Genomic DNA, 26,651 nt, shown 5'->3' with positions numbered 1-26,651 from the left:
TCTATACACCAAAAACAAACACAATACAAAGATATTTTATACTTTAGTCTGAGCTCTTTTTACCCAAATTCTTCATATTGTTGTCTTTTCCACGTGTATATTAAGTTGTTAGACATTGTTTATGTTTTCTTACTTTTTCATTATGCTGCCGCTACTTTTTTATCCTAGATGTAGAAGTTTCTCTCCCCACATGAACATTAAAGCATGGAAAATGTCACAGCAGAGGCACAACATATAAATATAAAATAATATTGATATGGTTTTATGTACCTATTTCTCCTTTCATACACTATATGTAGAAGTGTTAATATATATGAGCCCCCTTACAATTAATCTTCTGTGTGTGTGTGTGTGTGTGTGTGTGTGTGTGTGTGTGTGTGTGTGTGTGTGTGTGTGTGTGTGTGTGTGTGTGTGTGTGTGTTTGTGTGTGCATGTTTAGCTGCAGTAGCCTACCTCAAATGCCTCAGGCCACAGCCATCTGTGCCCCCCCACTCCTCTTCCCCCTCCTCATTTCACATGCGCACAAACACACACACACACACACACACACACACACACACACACACACACACACACACACACACACACACACACACACACACACACACACTCCTCTTCTCCTCTCTGCGGACCCCCTCCTCCACCGCTGCCATATATGTAATTTATGACCGTGGTGAGTGCGTTACACACACTCATGTATGCATAATATATCACATGTGTGAAGGGACTGTGCGTGAGAGAATGAGTGTGTGTGTGCATTGGGCCGGTAGTCTTGACCACAACTTCTTCCTCCGTCTGTATGAGTGAGTGTGTGTGTGCATGTGAGTGTTAAAAAAAATGCTTCTCTCTCGTCTTCCCTTCCACCAGATCTAATAAACCTGAGCACTGATAAGAAGAAAAGGAGATGGAATTGTGTGTGTGTGTGTGTGTGTGCGCGCGCGTGTGTGTGCGCGTGTGCATGCTTGTGCGTTCGCGTGTGTGCGCGCGTGTGTTTGTGTGAAGGCCCAGCTGTTTCTAGGTTTGACATCTACATGCAGGCAGAATGCCAGATGTCTCATTAGGCAGATTTGATTGGCTCGGTCAGTTAGCATGCAGTGATGATACGTTTCCATATGTGTGTGTACATGGAGGTGTGTGTGTGTGTGTGTGTGTGTGTGTGTGTGTGTGTGTGTGTGTGTGTGTGTGTGTGTGTGTGTGTGTGTGTGTGTGTGTGTCTGTGTGTCAACATTAACATAAGAGGCCCCCTGTATAACTATTTACATGTGTACACGCTCGATGTATGTGCATTCATTAACTTTTAACATTCAAATGTATAGCCTGTTAATTAGGATCCAGGGAAAAAACAACAGAAACATCCATAAAAGCTGTATTTTACTGCAAATTACAAGAGGAAAATATTATTAAAGTTAAGTTTTGAATTATAATATGGCTGCTTTATATTATATAAACACTTATATTTCTCTTTATGCTTTAATACACATCTTCTTCAACTTGTTTTTCTACTTTAATTCCTTTTTTAAAGAATGTATCCTACTTTAACTCAATTCCTCCTATGACTTCAACTTTAGTCACTTCTTCAACCTTTTGCTGCCTCAACGTTAACGACTAACTCAAACTATTTTTCAACTTTTACACAACCTTTACTCTTTCTTCAAACAAACATTCGTCTCCTAACCTTGAAATTGCACTTATTATTTATGTTTAAGGCGTTACAACTGCTTTCTGTGTCTGATCTTGGATATTAGATCAGATCTTGATGATCCAATGCATCATCAGTTAATTAAAGTTTTCCGCTTTCTTCAAAATCTGTACTTTAAGGCTGTCATTTAATAAAAAATCAGCTTGAAGAAAAGGAACAAAGACAGTAGCAAAACACAACACACAATAGATACACTATTTAAATGGACTAGGCAGGTAAAATAATAAACATGTTGAATGTGTTACATTTTACAAGTGCTCTCTTTAACCCTTGTGTTGTGTTCAAAGCTGTTACCGTTCATGGTGTTCGCGGGTCAATTTTGACCCATAATTTATCTCAGTCCAAAACACACACAAAAAATGACTATCATCCAATATTGTTTTAATTACATCATAACTAACTTATAATGCATTCATAACCGTACAATCCTGTTGTAATTTAATGTTATGGCCCAAAACACATGACACCACATATTGAAAACGTGCATGTGTGTGTTCAGGTTCAAGTGTTCGTATGCATATTCTTTAAGAAAGGTGGAGTTCCCGTGGGGGGAGGGGGGCAGAGGGAGGGGAGACCAGGTGCATGTTGCGAAAATGATTGTTACAGTGGATGAAGGGGGTGGGGGAGGGGTGTCTAAAGTCAAAGATGAATCTTGATTGGGTCAAATTTGACCCCGAGTCACCCAAAACAATTCTGCTGGGTCTCCCCAGACCCGAACACCAAATGATACACCTTCAGACTTGGCAAAAATTATCAAAATCTGTTTTGTAGAGTTTATATATCTGTTATGGAGGATATCATGAAGCATTGTTCCGATAAAAAAAAACTAGAGCGTAGTTATTATATAATTTTAACTTGAAACGGGTCACGGGAGACCCGAACACAACATAAGGGTTAAACAAAATGTGATATATATTCAACAGGACAAATACAGTGAACAGTGACCAATCTTTGCTGCATTTAAAAAATATATATTGTAGTTTTTGATCACCATTTATTTCCCCAGTACAAACAAAGTGATGATTGCCTTCACTAGGATTCCTACCTGTGTGTTTTCTGCTTGATGTATAATCAAAAATGTAAAGAGGAAACAAGAGGCTCCTCTCAAAGGCGGCTAAATGCTGCCCTCTGGTGGAAAACAGGGAAGGCCGTTTTGGGGATTTCTTGTGAGGCACGTGTCTCTGTAAAGAAATTCAGTTTAACAGCATCATATTTAGACATTAGAAAGGCAGTAAATGGAACCGAAATATAAGGCTTCACAGTTCACCAAAGGTACCATGACATGAGACAAAAAAGGGATGTTTTTTTAAGCTTAATTTATTTATTCACAGCCACATGAAGCAAAAAACGACACACCTACTTTGGCATTATGACTGTTTTATAGATAATATATTAGCGAAGACCAGTCTATTTGAACCGACTGAAGATACGGAGCGACATTAGCATTTATTTAGAGACACATTTTGCTTTCCCGGATGATTGTCTTTCCAATACTCACTCTCTTTCTCTCACTCCGGCCAAATGTTCACCAGCGAGATGCTAACTCGCTGCCCCGAAGCTTTTCCGTGTTTCATGAGGATAATTAAAGTTAAACTGATTGCTTTGTTTGCTCATTCATCAGCTGTTGCCCCCTGTTTTATGCTGTAAATAATAAATGAGAGATATTGTGTGCGGCAGGAAATGATATGGATAACTGACGAGAGCAGAAACAAGGCGTACAACCAACATCTAAAAGCCGTCAAACATGAACAAATTAGCTTTTATACAAAAATAAATATAATGATAAAAACATTTCAATACTTGCTTCTATTCTTTACAATACAGCTCATTTGGACTCATTTAGTCCAGTGCTTTCCAACTTTGTATAGCAATGGCCCTTTCAAAAGGAGAAGCCTCAACAAGTTATTGCCTCGATGTGAACAGTGTGATCTTTTCGAAATGAAGAATGATTTTTTGATTAAAGGGGCCGTATGTTGTGCCTCTACTGTGACATGTCTCCAGCTGCACCACCTCTTTTCACCCTCTGTCTGAAACCAGAGCCCAGTCTGCTCTGATTGGTTAGCTGGCCGGCTCTGTTGTGATTGGTCAACCGCTTAGAGAAGTCCCGCCTCTAAGCACGCCACGTACAATGTGTTGAACGCTAGCCAATAGAAGCGCAAGTGTTACATAGTGATGTCATTATGTTCCTGAAGTAAACAAAGAAGTCCAATGGAGGCGTTTCAGACAGGGTGGGGAGTGTGTGGGAAAGAAACTCAGGGTTGTTATCCTTTGCTACAACTACATGAAAGTGAACACCCCAATTAAGGAAAATAGGGTCTCTTTAAGTCTAAATGGTCAAATTTGTGTCCAACAGCTCATTGCATCTACATTTGTTCTCCATTACAATCATCTGTGGTCCTCTTCTCCATCTGCTTAGAGAAGTCCAGCCCCTTAGCCTATCACGAACAATATGTTGGAGCGTTAGCCAATAGAAGCGGAAGTGTTACATAGTGATGTCATTATGTTCCTGAAGTAAACAAAGGAGGTGTTTCAGGTCCCACGTGGCATAATAGGGCCTCTTTAAAGCCAAATGGTCAAATACACGTGAGTCCAACAGCTCCGATCTGTTTCTAAATTGCAATCATCTGTGGTCCTCTTCTCCACACACACTCTGTCTCTCTTCCTGTTTGCTCGTGTGCCTCTCTTCCTGTTTGCTCGTGACCCCCTCTCTCTGGTCACAGTCTGAAGGAGTGTTTTCTTCCTCATCCAGCGGCTGCAGAGCCTCAGGTTCCGTCTGCTGCTGTGTCCCCTTCTTGTCATTATCAAAAGACTCCCCGTCTCCCCTACTTCTCTCCTCTCTCCTCTCAGTGTCCGTCTCAGAGTTCTGCGACGCTCTGTCCTGACACGACTGCCTGCGAATGGTCCGTCGGTTCCTGCTGCGCCGCGATTGGTTGCAGTGGAGCGTGCGCCTGCGATGCCATTGGTTGAGAGAGTTTTGCGCTTCGACGCTGAGCTGACGGGCGGCCAATCGAGGCCTGAAGCTGCTGATGTAGTAAAGAGAGGCGTATAGAGTTGTAAGGTAGTATCCACCTGTTGATATAAGGAATACAGAGAGGGGAACATTGGTTGCTATTACTCGTTATTATAACTGAACAGTATCTATATCGTTTGATCATGTCACACCTGTTTTCATTTCATTGCATTATCTCCCAATTCACTTAAGATCAGACTTCCAGATTTTAAACTTTTCTGGTCCCCCTCTAATGAAATAAAAGATGAAACCTTTACAATCTTACATGGACTAGCACCTCCCTATCTATCATCATGAATTACTCTGCGAATATCTACCAGGTTCAGGTTATTTATTTCTACCCGTAGGTAGATTCTGTTTGCAGAGAAAAAGAGTTCCATCCTGACACTAAAAACAAACACAAACAACAGACACATCTCTAATAAAGGACAAGTAAAAGTACAAGTATATCCTGCTCAACCAAATCTCAAAATATTTGAAAAACATTTTTTACAGGCTTCCACGATCACATCATGCTTCCTTTCTTCCTTGTCAACTAGTTTCCTTCACCTTGTTTCCATCTTCATTAGCATCACTTCTGTACTTGTGTTGTTGTTCATAATGTTTTTATCATTTATTTGCTATGCCATTTGTATTTTGTTTGTTGCTTTGTAGAGCCCTTTGAGGCGTGTTTCGTGATGTGCGGCTGTAATACATTTTGATTTGATTGACATCTCAAGCTCAGAGCAAGAAACTAGTTGGAACAGCTACATGTAGTGGCAACAGACTACTTTAACCCCTCAGTGTTTCAAAGTTGAATAATTGTCGGTGCCGCTGTCTCAAAGACAACCCAAACATTTTCAGTTTTCCTCTGAGCTACCAACAAAACCGTCCAACTTGGAATAACAACTGTAAGCTATTTTGTTGATTTGCATCTTAGCAAAACACGATCTGATTAACATCTTTGTAGTGTGTATTTCTAGGGCTTTTAAAGTGAAAGGTAAGAAAATAACGGAAGTAGTGCATCAGAAGTTATCATCACAAGGGCTTCCTGCAGAGAATAATCTCATAAGCTTGTGCTGATAACAGATCTTACTTCCAGCATCTAACCTAAAACACGTTCAAAAAAGCATTGACCTCAAGAGAACTGGAAGTGGTGACATTCTGACTCATATCCTGCTTTGAAGATTCCTTCTCTCTTTGTGGGAGGAATGAAAGAGATAACCATTACGTTCAGACTCAAGAGCTTCAATGATGCAACTTTCAGAAAGTGTAAAACCTCGTTCTTTGTTTGGCATCAATGGAGCCTTCAGTTAGTTTGTACCCGGGAGCAGACAGAACTGCAAAGTGAAAGCTTGGCTTATAAAGAACCAAACTTGTTTTCTGCCACTTCAAAACATAAACAATATATATAATAACAATAATAATAATAATAATAATAATGGATTACATTTAATTTAATTAGAGCGCTTTTACAGGTGCTCAAAGTGCTTTACAATTACATATTAAACTTATTACACATATAAATGTCATTACTGTGGACATTACCCACAGGAGCAAATGCGGGTAGACTGTCTTGCCCAAGGACACAACGGCCTGACGCAGTGGTGGCCGAGGCGGGTTTCGAACTTGAGTTCACCAACGCCCCTTGATCTGATCATATATGTTAGGAAATGTGGGTAACCATTGAATGAGTGGAACAAATCTGCTCATGCTAACCAAGCTGATGTTACTTGGATATATAGCAAAACCTTATTGGCATGTCATGTTGGTATTTTTTCTCAAATAGTATTTTATTAAACGTTTAGTCATCAGCAAGTTAATGGATGTTTGGTCAGTTAGCTAGCTTAGCTACAATAACATTAGTTACTCCTGGCAGCTAGTGAGAGAAAAATGATTTAGTTACAACTAACCTACATAAGTTCAATTCTGTAATTTAGTGACGGTTCTTCCAAAGAATTCCAGGAAACAACTAATGAAGCAGCAAACCGCCGTACTGTGTTTTTGGTGGAAATGTGTGTGTGTTACCCTGACGGTGTGTGTTTGCTTGTGTTTGCTTCCTCACCCTCTCCCTGCAGCTGTGTGGGGTCGAGCAGCTCCATCATGTAGTCCGTGTCCAGGTGTAAAGTGACCACATCGCACCGGAGCAGAACCCAGGTGAGGCAGGGCAGGAAGTCATCCGCTCCGAACGCTGTGCCTGCAAGAGAGGAGAGGAACACGGGAAGTTAACTCACAGACAAACAGACGGAGGTGGCAAAAGTACACACATCCTTTACTCAAGTAGAAGTACAGATACTCGTGTTTAAAATACTCTGGTGAAAGTAGAAGTACTGACTAAACTTCTTTACTCAAGTCAAACTAAAGAGGCTTTGAAATGTACTTCAGTAAAAAGTACCCATAACTAGCAGCTGTTTTAAAGAGTACCTGACCTCCCTTTATATTAACAGAACAATAATGTCATTGTTAGCTAATGAATGTTTCCATGGTGACCAACGGCAACATGACAACGTTTTCATTGGTCCCTCTTCTTTAGAGAAGACCAGGAAATGATGGATACACGGATCGTGTTCAAATCAATAGGCACGCAATGACTCTAAATAATAATGATCACGCCACCAAACACACATTCAGACTAAAGGAACCAGCCTGTTTGGAAAATGTGAGAAGTAGAAAGTACAGGTATTTGAGTTCAGCATGTAAGAAGTAGAAAGTACAGGTATTTGTGTTCAACATGTAAGAAGTAGAAAGTACAGGTATTTGTGTTCAACATGTAAGAAGTAGAAAGTACAGGTATTTGTGTTCAACATGTAAGAAGTAGAAAGTACAGGTATTTGTGTTCAACATGTAAGAAGTAGAAAGTACAGGTATTTGTGTTCAACATGTAAGAAGTAGAAAGTACAGGTATTTGTGTTCAAAATGTAAGAAGTAGAAAGTACAGGTATTTGTGTTCAAAATGTAAGAAGTAGAAAGTACAGGTATTTGTGTTCAACATGTGAGAAGTAGAAAGTACAGGTATTTGTGTTCAAAATGTAAGAAGTAGAAAGTACAGGTATTTGTGTTCAACATGTAAGAGGTAGAAAGTACAGGTATTTGGGTTCAAAATGTAAGAAGTAGAAAGTAAAGGTATTTGAGTTCAAAATGTAAGAAGTCAAAGTAAAAAGTCGTCAGAAATATAAGTAGTGGAGTAAAGTACTGATACCAGACAAATGTACTTAAGTACAGTAACAAAGTATTTGTACTCCACTACTTCCCACCTCTGAAAAGGAAGTAAGAAAGTATGACAGCAATGATTAGAAAACACACTCCTGTCTACCTGAGCTAGCATTAGCACTCATGCTGTGATAGATGCTCTTGCAGACTTTCAGCAGGATGTGGACCTTCTTGTTGGGAGAGTACGCCTCGTGCATACTGGTCCACCTCTGCTGGATCCTCTCCAGGGTGAGAGAGTCGGGAACCCCAACGCCCGCAGACCCGCCCAGCTCCTCCACCCCGTTCTTCTCCAGAAGGCTCATGTTGCTCTGCAGACGGTCGAAGCTGCCGTCGTTGGTCCGGGACGCGTGAATGCAGGAGTAGAGGTGAGCGGAGACCGGCTTCAGAGCCACTTTGTGGAGGGAAAGCTCCACCAGGGAGTCTGGAGAGGGGGGAAGTAGGTTAGTAGAGCACATTCGTACAGAAAGGGAACTTACAACAAATCTTTAAAGGTCCCCTATTTTACTGTCTTTCATCAATATACTACAGGTCTCAGATATATACAGAGCCTGTGTCTGATTGGCTGAAACACCAAACAGATCATTGCAGCATTACCCATAATCCCCTCTGTTTCAGCCCTGTTTCCAAAGTGCTGATTTTCTGTCTGTTACGTTAGATGAAAATAAGGAGCCCCTCCCCACGCCCCTCTGAGAGACATTTGGTTACAAAGAACTCAATGGTGCTCTAGGAGGAGATTCAGGTGATAAGGGGGGGGGGGGGGGGGGGGGGGGGTTACCTTGGTTGGTGATTGGCTAATGGTTACACAAGACAAAACATCGTTATGACATCATAAAGTGGCCAAAATCTGATCAGCTCATTTTCAGACAGATTTTTATAGAAATGGATCAGGACAAAAAGAGAGAGAATCTTTGTTCCTGAAACTTTCAGAGTCTCTTTCCACAGAGGGGACACATGTTGATGTAGAAGAGACATGAAGAAGAGGGGACACATGGTGATGTAGAAGAGACATGAAGAAGAGGGGACACGTGTTGATGTAGAAGAGACATGAAGAAGAGGGGACACATGTTGATGTAGAAGAGACGTGAAGAAGAGGGGACACATTTTGATGTAGAAGAGACATGAAGAAGAGGGGACACATGTTGATGTAGAAGAGACATGAAGAAGAGGGGACACGTGTTGATGTAGAAGAGACATGAAGAAGAGGGGACACATGTTGATGTAGAAGAGACATGAAGAAGAGGGGACACATGTTGATGTAGAAGAGACGTGAAGAAGAGGGGACACATGTTGATGTAGAAGAGACGTGAAGAAGAGGGGACACATTTTGATGTAGAAGAGACATGAAGAAGAGGGGACACATGTTGATGTAGAAGAGACATGAAGAAGAGGGGACACATGTTGATGTAGAAGAGACGTGAAGAAGAGGGGACACATGTTGATGTAGAAGAGACATGAAGAAGAGGGGACACATGTTGATGTAGAAGAGACATGAAGAAGAGGGGACACATGTTGATGTAGAACTCACCGATCTCTGAGTCATTTAGGTCGGTGATGCTGTCCAACAGTGCCAGGATGTCTGGATAGTCCAGCAGCGTCTCCCTCAGTGAGCTGAGCGATGACCTCACTTCCTGTAGGAACTCTGGCCCCGTGACCCCGCCGTGATCACCAGCTTTCTTCAGCGTCATTTCCACAAATCCTTTCACGGCCTCTGCGAACGCCGAACCTTTCCTCTCGCTCAGCTCCTGCACGCGATTGGTCAGTCTCTTCTTCTGGCAGACCAATCCGCCGAGGGCCTGACCCACGGCCGACAGACGGTGGATGACCTTGTCGGCCAATCGGTGAGCAGACTGGTGGTGTGGAGCGGGGCTGGGGATCTGGTACTCCTGCTCCTCCTCGATGCTGCTGATTGAGAGCGAGTCGAGCTCCAGATATGGAGGATGGAGCCGAGAGGAAGGTCTGGGAGGAGGAAGCCAGACTCCATCCTCGACCCAGGACACCCTGTGGGGGGACAGAGGCACCGGGCTGCCGTGGGGGGGCAGCTCCAGAGACTCTCGGTTCGAACCCCCAGGGGTGGAGGGGGTGTCGGGGGTGAGGCTCCCAGAACTCACTCTGTAAACAGGGGGTGGAGGCAGAGGTGTTATTATAACTGTTATAACTGAATGTCCTCTTCCAATCTGAGAGTAACATGATATCAAAGGTATCCCAACTGTAGCTGTGAACATGACAGGATGTGTGATTACCTAGAAGAGCATCAGGACTGTTTGAGGCATATGATAGCTATGTGATTAACATGATGATTCAGCCTCTATGGAGAGAGACATATGACAAGCATGCTCATTTCTGACGTGGAGCTAATCTGAAGTAAACATTGAATACTGCTTTCTATTCCTCCATCTAGTGACTGTGTAACTCCCTCTCTTGGATATCAGCATGTGAAGGACACTGTTCAGGAACTAGTTGATGCTCTGTATGTGATGACTCCTTCCATTCTGGAGAGGATCACAGATACATGGATCCTGAGATTCAAGCTCAAGCCGGGGACCAGGGATTATTAACATTTTTACATATTCAGAAAAAGTCAAAATTTTGAGAAAAAGCCAGAATTTTGAGAAAAAGCCAGATTTTTTAAATTTTTGATAAAAATTCGGAATTTTGAGGAAAAAGTCAGAATTTTTAGATTTTGTGAAAAAGTCCACATTTTTAGATTTTTGAGAAAAATTCAGATTTTTTAGGATTTTGTTAAAAAGTCAGAATTTTGTGAAAAATTCAGAATTTTGTGAAAAAGTCAGAATTTTTTGAAAAATTCAGAATTTTGATGAAAAAGTTAGAATTTTGAGGAAAAAGTCCAAGTTTTTGGTTTTGAGAAAGTCCGAATTTTGAGAAAAATACCAACAAATTCTCTTTTTTTGTTTTGACTACTTCCATTCTTGAGAGGATAATCAATACATGGCTAATCTGAAGTAAACATTGAATCCTGCTTTCTATTCCTCCATCTTGTGACTGAGTAACTCCCTCTCTTGGATATCAGCATGTGAAGGACACTGTTCAGGAACTAGTTGATGCTCTGTATGTGATGACTACTTCCATTCTTGCAGGGATAATAAATAAACACACACAGATTCCCTTTCTTCTCACTTCATCACTGCTCGCAGATCTGGTGGAAGACTGGGAAAGAAATACCTTGATACATCCTGAATGGATCACATATTTACTACACACACACACACACACACACACACACACACACACACACACACACACACACACACACACACACACACACACACACACACACACACACACACACACACACACACACACACACACACACACACACACACACACACACACACACACACACACACACACACACACACACACACACACACACACACACACACCTGTATGGAGCAGGGGAGGAGGCAGCGTCTCTGCTGGGCCTCCGGAGAACAACGCCTGCTGACGTTTCTGATGTTGTCGTGGGGCAATGAGGAGAATCAGCTGACAGGGCTCTGGTCAGACCTGGAGAAGAAGAATGTGGATAATGAACACCGTGTTGGCATTTAATCCCACTGCAATGTTTTCGTTCTGGGAAGTTGATTTAACTACCTTCAGTCGAGGCTAAAAACATTACTTTTTTTAGCTGCTTACCCAGATGTCTTTGAACATGTTTTACAATGTTGTTTTCAAACTATTCTGCATCTCTTTTATGCAAGGTTTTTATGAATCTGTTATCCCATTATGTTTATTTATTGTGTTCCTTTCTGTTGTCTTCCTATTATGTGTTAATGGTGATGTACAGTAAAGCACTTTGAATTACCTCGGTGTCTGAAAATGTGCTCAATAAAGAAACGTACCTTACTAAAACATTTTACGTTGGTTTACAGACGGATCTTTCCCAATGTAAGTCAATGGGAAAAAGTAACAAGGTAACAATATCTGTCTACCAGCACCTGGACATTTTACTGGATAATATCTTGTTTGTTTATTTCTAAACTCACACAAAAATGTATATATATTTTTTTTATTGTGATTGAGCCATGCAAGAAGTTAAGCTAAGCTAAGCTAGCTGACTCCTGGCTGTAGCTATACTGTAATTAACACAGAGACATGAAAGTGGAATAAATCAGATATCTCAAAACCTGGTCAATGAAAACTTCATGTTCAAACATAACCACAAATAACAAAGGGTTTTTTGTAATAACTTCTCAAATATTGTATAAAAAGCAGAGGTGGAAAGTAGCTAGTGGAGTACAAATACTTTGTTACTGTACTCAAGTACATCTTTCTGGTTTCAGTACTTTACTCCACTACTTATTTTTCCGACGACTTTTTACTTTGACTTCTTACATTTTGAACACAAATACCTGTACTTTCTACTTCTTACATGTTGAACACAAATACCTGTACTTTCTACTTCTCACATGTTGAACACAAATACCTGTACTTTCTACTTCTTACATGTTGAACACAAACACCTGTACTTTCTACTTCTTACATGTTGAACACAAATACCTGTACTTTCTACTTCTTACATGTTGAACACAAATACCTGTACTTTCTACTTCTCACATGTTGAACACAAATACCTGTACTTTCTACTTCTTACATGTTGAACACAAATACCTGTACTTTCTACTTCTCACATGTTGAACTCAAATACCTGCACTTTCTACTTCTTACATGTTGAACACAAATACCTGTACTTTCTACTTCTCACATGTTGAACACAAATACCTGTACTTTCTACTTCTTACATGTTGAACACAAATACCTGTACTTTCTACTTCTTACACGTTGAACTCAAATACCTGTACTTTCTACTTCTTACATGTTGAACACAAATACCTGTACTTTCTACTTCTCACATGTTGAACACAAATACCTGTACTTTCTACTTCTTACATGTTGAACACAAATACCTGTACTTTCTACTTCTTACATGTTGAACACAAATACCTGTACTTTCTACTTCTTACATGTTGAACTCAAATACCTGTACTTTCTACTTCTTACATGTTGAACACAAATACCTGTACTTTCTACTTCTTACACGTTGAACTCAAATACCTGTACTTTCTACTTCTTACATGTTGAACACAAATACCTGTACTTTCTACTTCTCACATGTTGAACACAAATACCTGTACTTTCTACTTCTTACATGTTGAACACAAATACCTGTACTTTCTACTTCTTACATGTTGAACCCAAATACCTGTACTTTCTACTTCTTACATATTGAACACAAATACCTGTACTTTCTACTTCTTACATGTTGAACACAAATACCTGTACTTTCTACTTCTCACATGTTGAACCCAAATACCTGAACTTTCTACTTCTTACATGTTGAACTCAAACACCTGTACTTTCTACTTCTTACATGTTGAACCCAAATACCTGAACTTTCTACTTCTTACATGTTGAACACAAATACCTGTACTTTCTACTTCTTACATGTTGAACCCAAATACCTGTACTTTCTACTTCTTACATGTTGAACTCAAATACCTGTACTTTCTACTTCTTACATGTTGAACACAAATACCTGTACTTTCTACTTCTTACATGTTGAACACAAATACCTGTACTTTCTACTTCTTACATGTTGAACACAAATACCTGTACTTTCTACTTCTTACATTTTGAACCCAAATACCTGTACTTTCTACTTCTCACATGTTGAACACAAATACCTGTACTTTCTACTTCTCACATGTTGAACACAAATACCTGTACTTTCTACTTCTTACATGTTGAACACTAATACCTGTACTTTCTACTTCTTACATGTTGACCCCAAATACCTGTACTTTCTACTTCTCTCATTTTCCAAACAGGCTGGTTCCTTTAGTTTGAATGTGTGTTTGGTGGCGTGATCATTATTATTTAGAGTCATTGCGTGCCTATTGATTTGAACACGGTCCGTGTATCCATCATTTCCTGGTCTTCTCTAAAGAAGAGGGACCAATGAAAACGTTGTCATGTTGCCGTTGGTCACCATGGAAACATTCATTAGCTAACAATGACATTATTTTTCTATTAATATAAAGGGAGGTCAGGTACTCTTTAAAACAGCTGCTAGTTATGGGTACTTTTTACTGAAGTACATTTCAAAGCCTCTTTACTTTGACTTGAGTAAAGAAGTTTAGTCAGTACTTCTACTTTTAGAGTATTTCTAAACATGAGTATCTGTACTTCCACTTGAGTAAAGGATGTGTGTACTTTTGCCCTCTCTGATACATGTACAGCAAGTCCTCACCAGAGGTCTCTGTAAAGGCAGCAGAGTCCTGCTCCATGGAGATGGCTCTTTTATTCAGTAGCCCGGCTCCTACCCATGCTCTGGTGGAGCTGAGGCGGCGCTCTTTTCTATAATTGGTGGGCGATTGAGTGGCGCTCTGAGCTGACGTCTTCCTGTTGGTCAACCAATCATCTCCATGTTCCCGGAGGTACAGAGGGTTGATGATACACAAGGCCCCGTTGGTGGAAGTCAGCTATAGAGGAAGTGAAGAAATAGGATGCGTTGACACACTTTCTACCACAATACAGGCTTTAAATAAGATCAAACTCGTAACGTTCACTCTTACAACTTTGAGTATAATATCCGTGTCTTTGGATGCTAAATGTGGCGCTGAGTTCACCGGAGACAAAGCTTTAGTCTCTAGCTGCTCGGTGACTGCACAGTTACTGAATATCTGTGTGCTCTCCTTTTATATAACATCAAATAAGATAAGATGTACTTTATTCATTCCAATTCAGGATTTTTTTGTTGCAGCAGCAGCTGAAAGCAAAACAAGGCATTGCACATAACTACACATTAAAAGAGTAGAAATAAAATATAAGCATCTCAAAATAGAAATAGAAATAAACCAGCATTAGAGAGTAAGAAAAATATACAGATGACCGTGAAGATATCAAATCTATAAACTGTCTGACAAATAAAACACTATTGTAGGGACAATTTTCTGTTAAATAAAAATCCACTGTGTAGGAATTTAGTCAAGTAGAAAAGATATCAAACTAAGTCAAATATAAGACAGTTTAAAATATTCTGTGTAGAATTAAGGGATGGAGTTGTTGAGCATTCAAAAGGGACCCCTTGAAAATGAGGTGGTGCATCTCAAGGGGTTTATCCTAGTAAATAAATGTTATTGGTCGTCTTGTCTTTCTCACCTTCTTGAATAGATTTATGCATTATCAGATTAAGAATAAAGAACATAAACAGGTGTGTTGTCGAGTAGGTTTGCACACACAAGGAATCTGCCTTGGTTTGCATAGTGCATACAAAGTGAGAGACGATAAGTGATAAGAAAAAGAACCAAAAATAGAACTATGATAAACATTTCATCATTTACCACTGCTTTCCCCAAAGTCACACACACACACACACACACACACACACACACACACACACACACACACACACACACACACACACACACACACACACACACACACACACACACACACACACACACACACACACACACACACACACACACACACACACACACACACACACACACACACACACACACACACACACACACACACACACACACACACACACACCTGTATGGAGCACATCACATTGCTCGGCTCTCTCTGGGTCATCTCATCAGTCTGTTGGTCCGTTGGGGGGCAGAGCCAAGTTTCTGAATTAGAAAAGATGTCAGAGAAAATAAACTTCTTTAAAAAAAAAAAACCGTCTCTGGTTCTGCATTTCTGACGCAACTTCTGTCAGAGGATATGAGACAGAAATGACGGACAGGAAGAACTCACCAGGTTCAAGTTGAGAGAGATCTCTGGTCTTCTCTGTCACACCGTAGATCCAGAGAGGAATGGAGAGACAGACCGCCAACACATCCCTGACACACAGGAAGAGAGGGTAACGTAAATAATAATAATAATAATAATAATAATAATAATAACTGTTAAACAGACTGAGTCCAAATGTAGAAGCATTGTCTGAGTAGTCGTCTTAATAGGGCTTTAGCTTATGATTATTATTATCCTCGATTAATGAATTACGCCTCCATGGACTCCTTTGTTTACTGCCTGAACTTAGTGACATCATTATATAACACTTATATTCTATCATTCAAACAATCCCTCAAAATTCACCTTTTCACTCTTGAACTCCTAATCCATTAACCCCTCGCCCTTATTCCACCTAGCTTAGCACTTTTTACTTTTGTTGTTATTTGTCTTCTTTACTTGCTTGTATAGCCCTTTGAGCACCAGGAAAAGCGCTATATAAATGTAAAGTATTATTATTATTCTATCGGCTAGCGCTCCAACACATCGTACGTGATAGGCTAAAGGACGGGACATCTCTAAGCGGTGGACCAATCACAACAGAGCCGGCCAGCTAACCAATCAGAGCAGACTGGGCTCTGGTTTCAGACAGGGGGTGAAAAGAGGTGCTGCAGCACAGGCAGTATGAGAACAATAAAGAGCTTTTTGAACATTAAAGCATGGAGACATGTCACAGTAGAGCAGGGGTGTCAAACTCAAATACACAGTGGGCCAAAATAAAAAAAGTGGGTACTAGTGGAGGGCCGGACTGGTTCAATGTTTATTGCAGAACTTATTGAAATGAACTTATTGCACATATTAAACCTGGAACTAACAAAGCTTAAATGATTGCCTATAAAAACAACATTAAACATTAAATAATCAGTTGCATTCATTTCTTATGGCTCTATCTGCAGCTTCTCCAGAGTCATTTCTTATGATTACATGTTTCCACAGGCCAACAACAGCTTCAACAAAACTATTTCCCTCAAAGAACAAACCAAACATGCCCTGTTGTCGTGAGAGAGAAAGTGCAGAAGGAAACATCCATTAAACTCAGTGTGCTGCTCTGTGATGCTAGTTCAGATACTTGGCATCTCATCTTGGGTGCAAGGTCATCAATGTTTGGGGTCAGGCTCTGAGCTGAGGAGACCCTCAGGATGGAGTGAAGGTGTGCGTGCAATATACCGGAGGGCCAGATCTAATAGTAATTAGAAATGATCCTTGAGAGCCTTGAGTTTGACATGTGTGCAGTAGAGGAAGAAAATACAAATATGAACCTGAAAATTAACATAATGGGACCCTCTAATAAGCTAAAATGTAATTACAGTAAATACATATTTCAAAGGCTGGAAACACGATTTCTGCAATTCTTGTATAACATTTTTTCTTATAACCAAATACTAGATGAAAAATGTTGGATCAGAGATGAATGAAACAAACATGAGTCCAATATAAAAATTGTTAATGATTCATTTTCGAATCGATTAGCTTACTATCCTTTGAAACCTACATTTAAAATCCATTTCAAATATATATAACTTAGGATGGAGATAACATGGTCAGCATGAAAAGACACATGCAGGTAATCATAGCAACATTTAACTTACTGCAAACAAATCTTAGAGAAGCTCACTGTTGGTGGCGTCCAACCACACACATAACACGTTAAAAACAGTATCAGTTACCCAGCCGTTTCTTACCTGGTCAGCGAGTAGAAGAGCACGAGCTGCGCCAAGTCGGAGAAAGAAAGACGAGACTCAGACAGCTGGAAGACTGACACGACCAACAGAGAAAGAGTAGGCAGAGTTAATTCTAATGAAAAAAACACATTCCTGGAAACTCACCAGAGCGTGTACCAGGAAGACAGAAAGAAAGGGGACTTCTAACAAATGTGATCACTTCATTAAATCTATATGCAGATCAAGGAAGTTACTTTATGATGCTGTGTTTTAGGACACACTTCACTTGTGCCGTTATCTCTAGATTGTAGATACATGTATTGCACTTCAAGTCTTTAAGGAACCGGTGTGTGCAGTTTGAGAGACAGTTTGACGAGGTGTGCCTAACTGCTCTCACCTGTTAGAGGCTTGTCAGGTTTGCACTCGAGTTTAAAATAAAAAAGCAGAACTATGACGTGCAACTGTTATCTGCAAACATAATGACTCAAAAAATACCCACTGAAAACCACACAGAGGGCACTGTATCACACACACACACACACACACACACACACACACACACACACACACACACACACACACACACACACACACACACACACACACACACACACACACACACACACACCCAAAGATAGAGGAAGAGAAAGAGAAATATGTGTGTGTGTTTGCATGCAGTCGGTCCATACCTGTGCCTGTGCTTTTGATACAATAATCAATAACTGCTTCATCATTGTCTCCTCCTGCAGACACACACAGTAGGCTGGGAACAGATGTCGTGGAGTCCCGTACAACCAGGAAACTCTGGAGAGAAAAACACACACACACACACACACACACACACACACACACACACACACACACACACACACAAACACACACACACACACACACACACACACTTAGTGACTCATTTCAGTATGTGAGGCGCTGAGCAGGAAGACAGGTTTTCTTTTAAATGCTCGTACTGGAAGCTACACACGGCAACCAGGCGGTAAATAGAGAAACAGTGAGAGGAAAGGCTCAAAATCTAAAAGGAAAGGAGAACTGATTTAAAACAGAGTATGGTAAATAATTAACCTGTGCTGGAGAAAGTAATACTACTCTGTAAAGATACTCCATTGCAAGAAAAAAACCCTGCATTGATTAAGGTTCTTAACCCTCCTATTGTCTTCGTTCCCCCCCCCCCTTACTTTGGTGTTCTTGGTCAAATTTGACCGGTCCTGTTTTAACTGCTATTACATTAACACAAAAACCATTAATCATCACCACATTTAATTTAACACCCTTTCAAACTGTACATATTGTATCAGACTACTGGTATACATGAACAACTGCAGTACATATACAAAGAACAGACACTGAACATGTATTGCGTGTGCCAGGTGTGATCCATGTGGGGGGGGATGGGCACATAAGAGCGGGAAATATGTCAAATTGTTCTGTGTGTGTGTGCCAGGTGTAATTTACATGGGGGGATTGGGCACATAAAGGGGGGGGGCACACATCTAGAGTGTGTGTGTGTGGGGGGGTGTTTGTGTGTGTGTGGGTGTTTGTGTGTGTGTGTGTGGGTGTTGTTGTGGGTGTGTGGGTGAAAGTGGTGATCAGCAATAGTATATGTTCAAATGTCTACTGTGAAGGATATCATGAAGCCTTAATGCAATCGAAAGTAAAACAAAAAAGTTATGATTGATGAAAGTAGTCAATCGGTCAGATTTGACCCGAAGACAAAAGGAGGGTTAAGTGAAAAAAAATGAAAAATGTACTTATTAAGAGCATTGAGAGTAAAAGTACTCAAACAAATATTCATATTGAATTATCTATACCAGTGGTTCCCAAACTTTTTCTATCAGGCCCCCCTTTTGGAGAAAAAAAAAAGTCAGGCCCCCCAACACAAATAGTCAGGCTCAGTGGCGGCGCCAGAGATTTCTTTTGGGGGTGCTGTGGGGTAGCTTGACGTTTCATAGAGGGTGCTCAAACATTTAGGGTTTCCCATTAATGTACCGGTCGCTACAGCTGAACGTTCTACTGCAACACTCCCCACGCAAATACACAATGTACCCGCGACTGTTACAATGACTGTTACAATGAAGGCTCGATAATCAGCTCACGGCATATAGGTGTAAGCAGGGTCAAGTGCTATTTTTATAGGTGGTGTGTGGACCTCACATAGGGGGGCTAACAACAACGATCTCCGGTACCGGTGCTCTCTCTCTCTCTCTCTCTCTCTCGTGCACGCACACACAAAATGGCTCGTTACACACACACACACACACAGAGCCGAGCTTTAATGAAACACAGAGACCCAGACGTAATAATACTGTACTGTATCATATTATTTTCGAATCAATAATTTTTCAAATTTTGATTTATTTTTATAATAACCATTTTTCCTCCTGGTCTCTCGCGCCCCCCCTGTCATGCCTCTGCACCCCACACTTTGGGAACCACTGATCTATACAATTATTCTAAGCACTCAAATGAAAGAAACAGTTAGCAAAAGTGCTGCTAATGATTTTCTGCCAACTCACTCATTGTCTTAGGTACTTAAATATAATGTTGGATAGTTTAATCTACACAGTATTTAACAGTATTTTGTATTTATTGTGTGTCAAAGTCTGAATTTACAGTGTAAAGTAACTAAAGCTGTTAAATAAATATAGTGAAGTACAGTCTATCCTTTTAAATTGTAGAGGAGTACAATTATAAAGTGGCACAGAAAGAAAAGTACAAGTACCTGAAATATGTACTTAAGCCTTGCATTAAAAATAAATGTATTTAGTTACTTCCCACCCCTGGCATCAGCACAGTGTGTTTCTACGACAGGATTTGATCTAGATAAATGAGTCCTGATTGCAGGTTGTAACCAAACATTAACCTGTTGAGCCCTGAGCCTGTTGTTCAGGTCTCAGGCTCGAAAATGACATTCCCAGAACAAAGGACCATATCTTCACTTCTAAAAGGGATAAATTAATAATCTTTTTTCTCAAAGCAAGGATAAACCTGTGAGTTGGATGTAGATACGGAGCCCCCTAGGGGACATGGAGAAGAAAAAAAAAATGTTTTGCGAGATCTCGCAATACTTTTCATTCAGCTCAATTCGGTTCGGCTGCTATACGGCAACACAGAAACCACAACAATGGAGCGGTTCATCGATTTTACTTTGAGCTTGGCCTTAAATATAAAGATATAACATCAGTGCTTGGCAATAAGCACAGGTTTCACACATAGACTGTATATATATAAAGGGTTTCACATAAGTGAAGACACCTCAAGAGAACACTCAGAGCAAGGGGACATGCACGTAAAAATGCAAACAACATGACTTTACAATCATAGCAAGGTAGACAACGAGCTACAGAGTCGTTTTTATCAGAACAGTTCGATACGCGGCGTCATCCGAGCTAAACATCAAGAATTGGTCACAATCTGCAGCTTGAGGAGGGAGAGAGCTTAGGGACCGTCTACAAACTGCAACGGGGTTTTGCGAGATCTCGCAAACTTTTTTTTTTTTAAACTTTTTTTTCTTTTCTTCTCCATGTCCCCTAGGGGGCTCCGTATGTAGAAGTTTTTTCAATTTGAAAGTAAATTCAGATTGAACATAATAAAAAAATGTAAATGGTAGTGTCCGTCCAAAAGAAAAACATTACTTATCGTGAAAAACCACCCTTGAATGATGGGATAGTAGACTAAAAGCTTTAGGAATCCAAATTATAACATATAATAAGTACTCTGTATCAAGATTGATGCAAAACAAGTGACATTTGAACTTTTTAGAGAGGTTTAGCACAAAAAACCCACTTCTGGGGTCATTTAGGTGGATTTTCCATATCTCTTGGTCGATTTTGATGATTGACATATCTTTTTAACCGTTAGGGCCAATAGAATCCAGGGGAAGTTCCTAAAATCCATCTAAACATTACCCATTGGTGAATGAGTGATGCACAGCCAGAATGCCCAAGACAGGAAGCTACGATACTCTCTAGTAGCTATCGTAGCAGCTAATAGGAAATCTCCGTTTTTGACATAAAAATTGAATGATGAATTATCAGTAATAATTTCAAAGTGACACAGACACATTGGATTAACCATTGGATTAACCTTTAGCCGCGTTTTTATCGTTTTAATGCCATTGAACACGACTTTTGATCAGAATAACAGCTAAGGTGAGACGACCTCCCTTGAATGCTCCGTAATGCTATGCGTGTTGTGATCTATGTGTTTGCTTCCCCTGTCACGAGTTCTGATCGCTCAGTGATGATACTAATACCTATAGAATCTGTGGAATCCCAGCTTTAATCTGATATCTTCTATGTGCAGTTACGATAAGTAATAAGGGTATTTTTACCTTGAATTCTGTGCTAAGTGCGTCAGCATTTTTTCCCTCAGGGCTCATTTAGGCGCTTCTTGTGAGACTTGTGTTTTGTTTCGGTAAAAATCGTTCATATTGTCAGTTAGCCGAGTTTCTTCCCGTTAAATGGTTATGACACATTAATAGGTTTTTATATATTAAGAAGCCCTGAGACACAGTTTCGTGAAAAAACACCCTGCAGCCAGGAGGCTCTCGGGCTTAACAGGTTCATAAACAGCTAATTTACCCAGGGTTCATAGCTGCTTTATGGCTCTGCAGAGGCCTGTAAACACCATGTGAGTGAAGGCCCACTCAGCTCAGATCCTCCTCTTTGTCAAATCCACTGTTGTTATAGTTGTTTCTTGTCAAAACATTGTTAAAGTAAAGCTGAAACACTAACATATATCCATATGTTCCATTACATTCATTTAAAGTGTGTGTCAATGGCAGTTACGACAGCTTTTCACATCGATGAAGTCTATCCAACAGAAGGAATTGGAGCTGAGCTATGACAACTAGCTGACTAATTCAGAGTACTCTCATTACTGGTTTAAATTCCTACGCCTCCTCTGAGCGTGCCACAATTGAAAAACTCATGATTTTGTTCCAACGTTGGAAACTTGACGTCAAAAGTCATAGTACTTGGTTGGTTGACACATAATGAGGTTGTGTAAAACAACGGCTCAGTCATTACACACACACAGGAAGTGGCTGTCATTGTAAGAGTGCACAGAAATACAGATATAGACACTTTGAGCACACACACAGGCAAATGTTATACGAGCAACTACTTTGTTGATTCATAACAGCAACATGTATTTATCTAATTAATAGGAAGAAGCACTGGAAACGATTCAAGAAGAAATGAATAAACACATTGTTTCGTTTAGCATTTCAAATCCGTAAACCACTTCATGCCTATATTCAAAAAGTAAGAAGCTCTCAGGTTTTTCCGTGAAAGTTAAAAACAGACAATCCTATCCTCCCCCATGACCTCATACTCACGTGTCAAGGACATTTGTGGAAAGTCATTTTCAAAAAACGTCAATTTGAACATCTTTTTCTCTCCTACTCACATCCTCTGTTTGCAGCAGATGTATCCATTTTGTAATGTCATTTTTCTCATCTGCGCAGCGCTTTATTCAACTCCTACTTCTGCATTTAGCCCCAAAAGTAGAGCGCTGTGTTATCAGACATAAAACAGAAAAAGGAACTGCTGCCCTGTTGCAGAGACGAGCTGAGAACACTGCTGTTGTTGCCGCAGGGCATGTCAGTAAAGAACGCAGGAATCACTAACGGAGGTTTCCTTTTCTCTTTTCAGACCAGCTTTAAGCTACGCACTTTAGAGTAAAACATATGTGGATGAGCAGAAACTAACTAAGAGATGATTGGGTGATATGAAGTGGGTAAATACATGCAGAGATGGGAAAGCAGAGAGATAACTGATGAACACACATTTATAAAAATCCTCTCAAATGTGCTCAAAAAACCGTTATGAACATTGGGCAGTGAAGAGGACTTTAAGTAAAGTAATGTCTTCTTTCACCTCTAGATTTCGTTAGACGTTCATGTATGATATTCAGAGGTGAAAGAAGTACTCATGCCGTGTACTTTAGGTAAAAGTAGAAGTACCAGAGTGTAGGAATAGGCTACTCTGTCACAAGTGAAAGTCCATGCTTTTTAAAATGTTACTCAAGAAAAAGGACAAACGTATTAGCATCCAAATCTAGCCTACTTAAAGTACAAAAAGTTAAAGTATTCATTGAGAAGATTAGAAATAAAATACTTAAGTAAAGTACAAGTACCTTAACATTGTACTCATTGCTATCAGGATGTTAAGAGCATTCCATAGAATATAACAAAAAGTGTTTCTGAAGTGAACCTTTAACCTTTGTAAGGAAGCAAATCAACAAATTATTTTACTGCCTTAAATAAAACAAGTTACAACGCTGTCAGAGTGCAGCATCTTTCACTTGAACTGGTACATGTTACTTTACACTACTGATAATATATGAATGCTCAAACATGTGTTCTTCTTACCAATCATATATTTTTTGTATGAATTGTTGTTTTGATTATTTCCCCTGCACTCCTGCCTTCAGAAGTACTTATGAGGTTAATAAGTTATTACTTAAACAATAATGATGCAATGCAGAGGTTATTATGTAGTATTATAGAGTAGATACATTTATAGTCTTGAAGTGAAAAGTGGCTCTTTGAGGGCAACCATAACGCTAATGTGGCCCGCGATGACATTTAGCATAGTTTGTATGTCATTTAAACAAATGTGGGTTGTGGCCAAGTCTATTTAGAAGCAGCTGAAAAGCTCATAGTGGTGATACTGAGTTGAGAATCTATGTAAAAAAAAACGTAAGATATTAAAGGTAGGTTAGGTAAGAATGAAGAAAATAGCTCGAGTGCGCTAGAAGTTGAAAATACACAACCAGAAGAAATCTGCCCCTTCCTTCATACTTCCTTACAGAGCCCCTCCTCCAACACACACGAACGTGCACATGACCAATGAGGGCACGAGATAACTTTGTGCACAGATGGAAGGCTGACAGGCAGGTAGGCCATCCAGTTACTTTAGCCGGCTCAGATGATTGGTCGTGCTTTTTACAGCGCCACGGCTTCCACAGATGACATTTTTTTGTGGGCTATTTATTGTCAAAGCATTTAATGTATTCATTGATATCAGGATGTTAAGAGCATTCCATGGAATATAACAAAAAGTGTTTCTGAAGTCAATTACCTACCCCACCTTTAACCTTTGTAAGGAAGCATATCAACTAATTATTTTACTGCCTTAAATAAAACAAGTTACAACGCTGTCAGAGTGCAGCATCTTTTACTTGAACTATGGTACAGTAATTTAGTAAATGTACTCAGTTACTCTCCACCACGGGTTCTTTGATTGGCAGATTTGATCAGCTCACCCCAGCAGGCGTCCCACAGAGAGCCGCCCGGGCCCCCTCTCTTTCCCAGGGGGCCGCGGGGCACCAGGCGCACTCTGAACTCTTCAGCTGCTCCAGCAGGGTCGGCTTCCTCCGGCTGCTCCTCCACGGGATGGCCGTCGTCCCGTTAACCCGACCGCTAGCCGCCCGGGACGCAAACATCTGAGGACACGCTGACGTGCATGTACCACCGTCTGCACCCATGAACGTTGACACCACATTAACGTCAGATTAGTGTTTGAGTCACAAAAAGTGTCACAAAGAGAGTCAGTCATAAAACAGGTGAACAGTGCTGACATAATTAAGTTTAGAACTAGGATTTTTCTTGGTTTTCAGATTTGTCTAATTCGTGCACATTATCATCAGATTAGTGTGTGGGTCACAGAAAGACAGTTAATCAAAACAAAGATCAAGACTGCAAGGAAATAAAATACTTTCAAATTACGATTTATTGGGTGAAATAAAAAATGTAAGAGTAAGATTTGGCCTTTTAACATTCATGCATATGAACATCAGATTAGCCTGTCAGTCACATACTGTCAGCTTGTCACACAAATGCTTAAGACTGAAGGCAATATGAACTTTGAATCCTTATTTCTCTTAGAGTTAGATTTAGCTCTTCATTCTCGCACATTCTTCAGATCAGCCTGTAAGTGACATAAAGGCAGCTTGTCATAATAAAGAGTAACAGTGCAAGCAACACTTAGTTTAAAATGGTGATTTGTCTGGTGCAATTTAAAGGTTGAAGTAAGATTTGAAGTAACATTCATGCATCAGATGAGTGTGCAAGTCAAATCATAACAACTCGTCACAAAAAAGATTAAGCCTGCAGGCAAGATTTATTTTCAGATTAGAGTTCTTCTGGTGAAAGTGAGATGAAAGTAAGATTGAACTGTTTCAGATTAGAGTGTACCACATAACGTCTGCATATCACCAACAATATCTACAGTGCAGGCACCTGAAGATTTTCTTGGTGAAAGTCTCGAGCCAAACATGCTTATGGTGTATGTAAATGTCTGATACTTACATGTGTCGCTCAGTTAGTTCGTGTCCTCTCCTCTCTACGGTGTTAACACATTTCTCCACATGTTGCAATCTTCTCTGTCTCTCCAACTCTTTGTGCAAGACGTTGCTTAAGAGCTAAAAAATACCAAACAGGGCCAAAATAGGAAGCGCACATCCTCAGAAATACATCCTCAAGACGTCTCCTGGTGTAAGGACATTTCAAAATGAAGTCTGCCTGACAGCGGTCTTGTTCTTCTGTGTGCTGCACATTCTGGCGTTTAACACACTTTCAATTATCATGTGAAACTGTTCTCTAGCTGATCTTGTACCATCCCTCCCCTCCTCAAGTCAGCATGTGGTTAACCCGGCTCAGCGTGTGAACTGAGAAAAGACACTGCATGCTCTCTAAAAAGCGACATATGCCTATTTTCAATCTGCTCAGAAAAGGTTGAGAACAGAGAGACAATGCATACACAACTCGGAGATGATCTGTGTCCTTTTATCTTGCAGCAGCAGCAGCAGCAGCAGGAGGAATAAACACACAGATGCACACACTCCAAACGTTAGAGATGTTAAAAGACAGAAGAGTGAGAACAGATGGGGTTTCATGTCTCTACTTTACCCTGTTCCCCTGCTGGCCAACAGGCCCTCCTCAAAGGAAACCACACTCAGAGGTGTTGCTGATAGGTCAACGTTTCCGTGGCAAGAACACTCACTGTCTCGCTTTATCTTGCACTTTCTGTTTAAAGCATTTCCTGCCAACACCGTGATCTGCATGGTGTCAATGACCAACATGCCCCTACAGTATGAGAGCACGTATCAGGAGCTTGTATCACATCTATTCAAATAAAAGCAAAAGTAGAAGTGATGATTGCGTGCTTTGATATGCTTTTTTCAGTCAAAATGTAACATTGAATAAAAAAACTGAATCTGAAATAAAAACTAAGTAAAAAAACAAACT

At 40.3% G+C, this 26,651-nt stretch overlaps 1 protein-coding gene across 1 annotated transcript; it reads right to left on the bottom strand.

Moving 5' to 3' along the window:
• Positions 1-2,998: 2,998 nt before the first annotated feature.
• On the bottom strand, positions 2,999-26,258 carry rinl (Ras and Rab interactor-like). Its single transcript, XM_079677895.1, has 12 exons — positions 25,713-26,258; positions 24,668-24,879; positions 18,070-18,184; positions 17,402-17,474; positions 15,684-15,769; positions 15,474-15,556; positions 14,164-14,395; positions 11,300-11,420; positions 9,424-10,007; positions 8,002-8,319; positions 6,754-6,885; positions 2,999-4,768 (listed from the first exon to the last, which is right to left on the bottom strand). The coding sequence occupies exons 2-12, from the start codon at positions 24,845-24,847 to the stop codon at positions 4,320-4,322; spliced, it is 2,373 nt and encodes a 790-aa protein (XP_079534021.1). The 5' UTR covers positions 24,848-24,879; positions 25,713-26,258; the 3' UTR covers positions 2,999-4,319.
• Positions 26,259-26,651: the final 393 nt, after the last annotated feature.

This window comes from Notothenia rossii, assembly GCF_949606895.1.
Source record: "Notothenia rossii genome assembly, chromosome: 4".
In the NCBI taxonomy this organism is placed as follows: Eukaryota; Metazoa; Chordata; class Actinopteri; order Perciformes; family Nototheniidae; genus Notothenia; species Notothenia rossii.
Note: the sequence above shows the minus strand (reverse complement) of the source record. Positions and strands in the feature narration are given on the sequence as shown.

Excerpts from the sequence above, each read along its gene's own strand:
- rinl (XM_079677895.1), bottom strand. The coding sequence starts at position 24,847 with ATGTTTGCGTCCCGGGCGGCTAGCGGTCGGGTTAACGGGACGACGGCC. Across the intron at positions 14,396-15,473 it reads ATGTGATGTGCTCCATACAG|CTGACTTCCACCAACGGGGC; the intron begins GTGTGTGTGTGT and ends CTTCCTCTATAG. Across the intron at positions 8,320-9,423 it reads CCTAAATGACTCAGAGATCG|ACTCCCTGGTGGAGCTTTCC; the intron begins GTGAGTTCTACA and ends CCCCCTCTCCAG.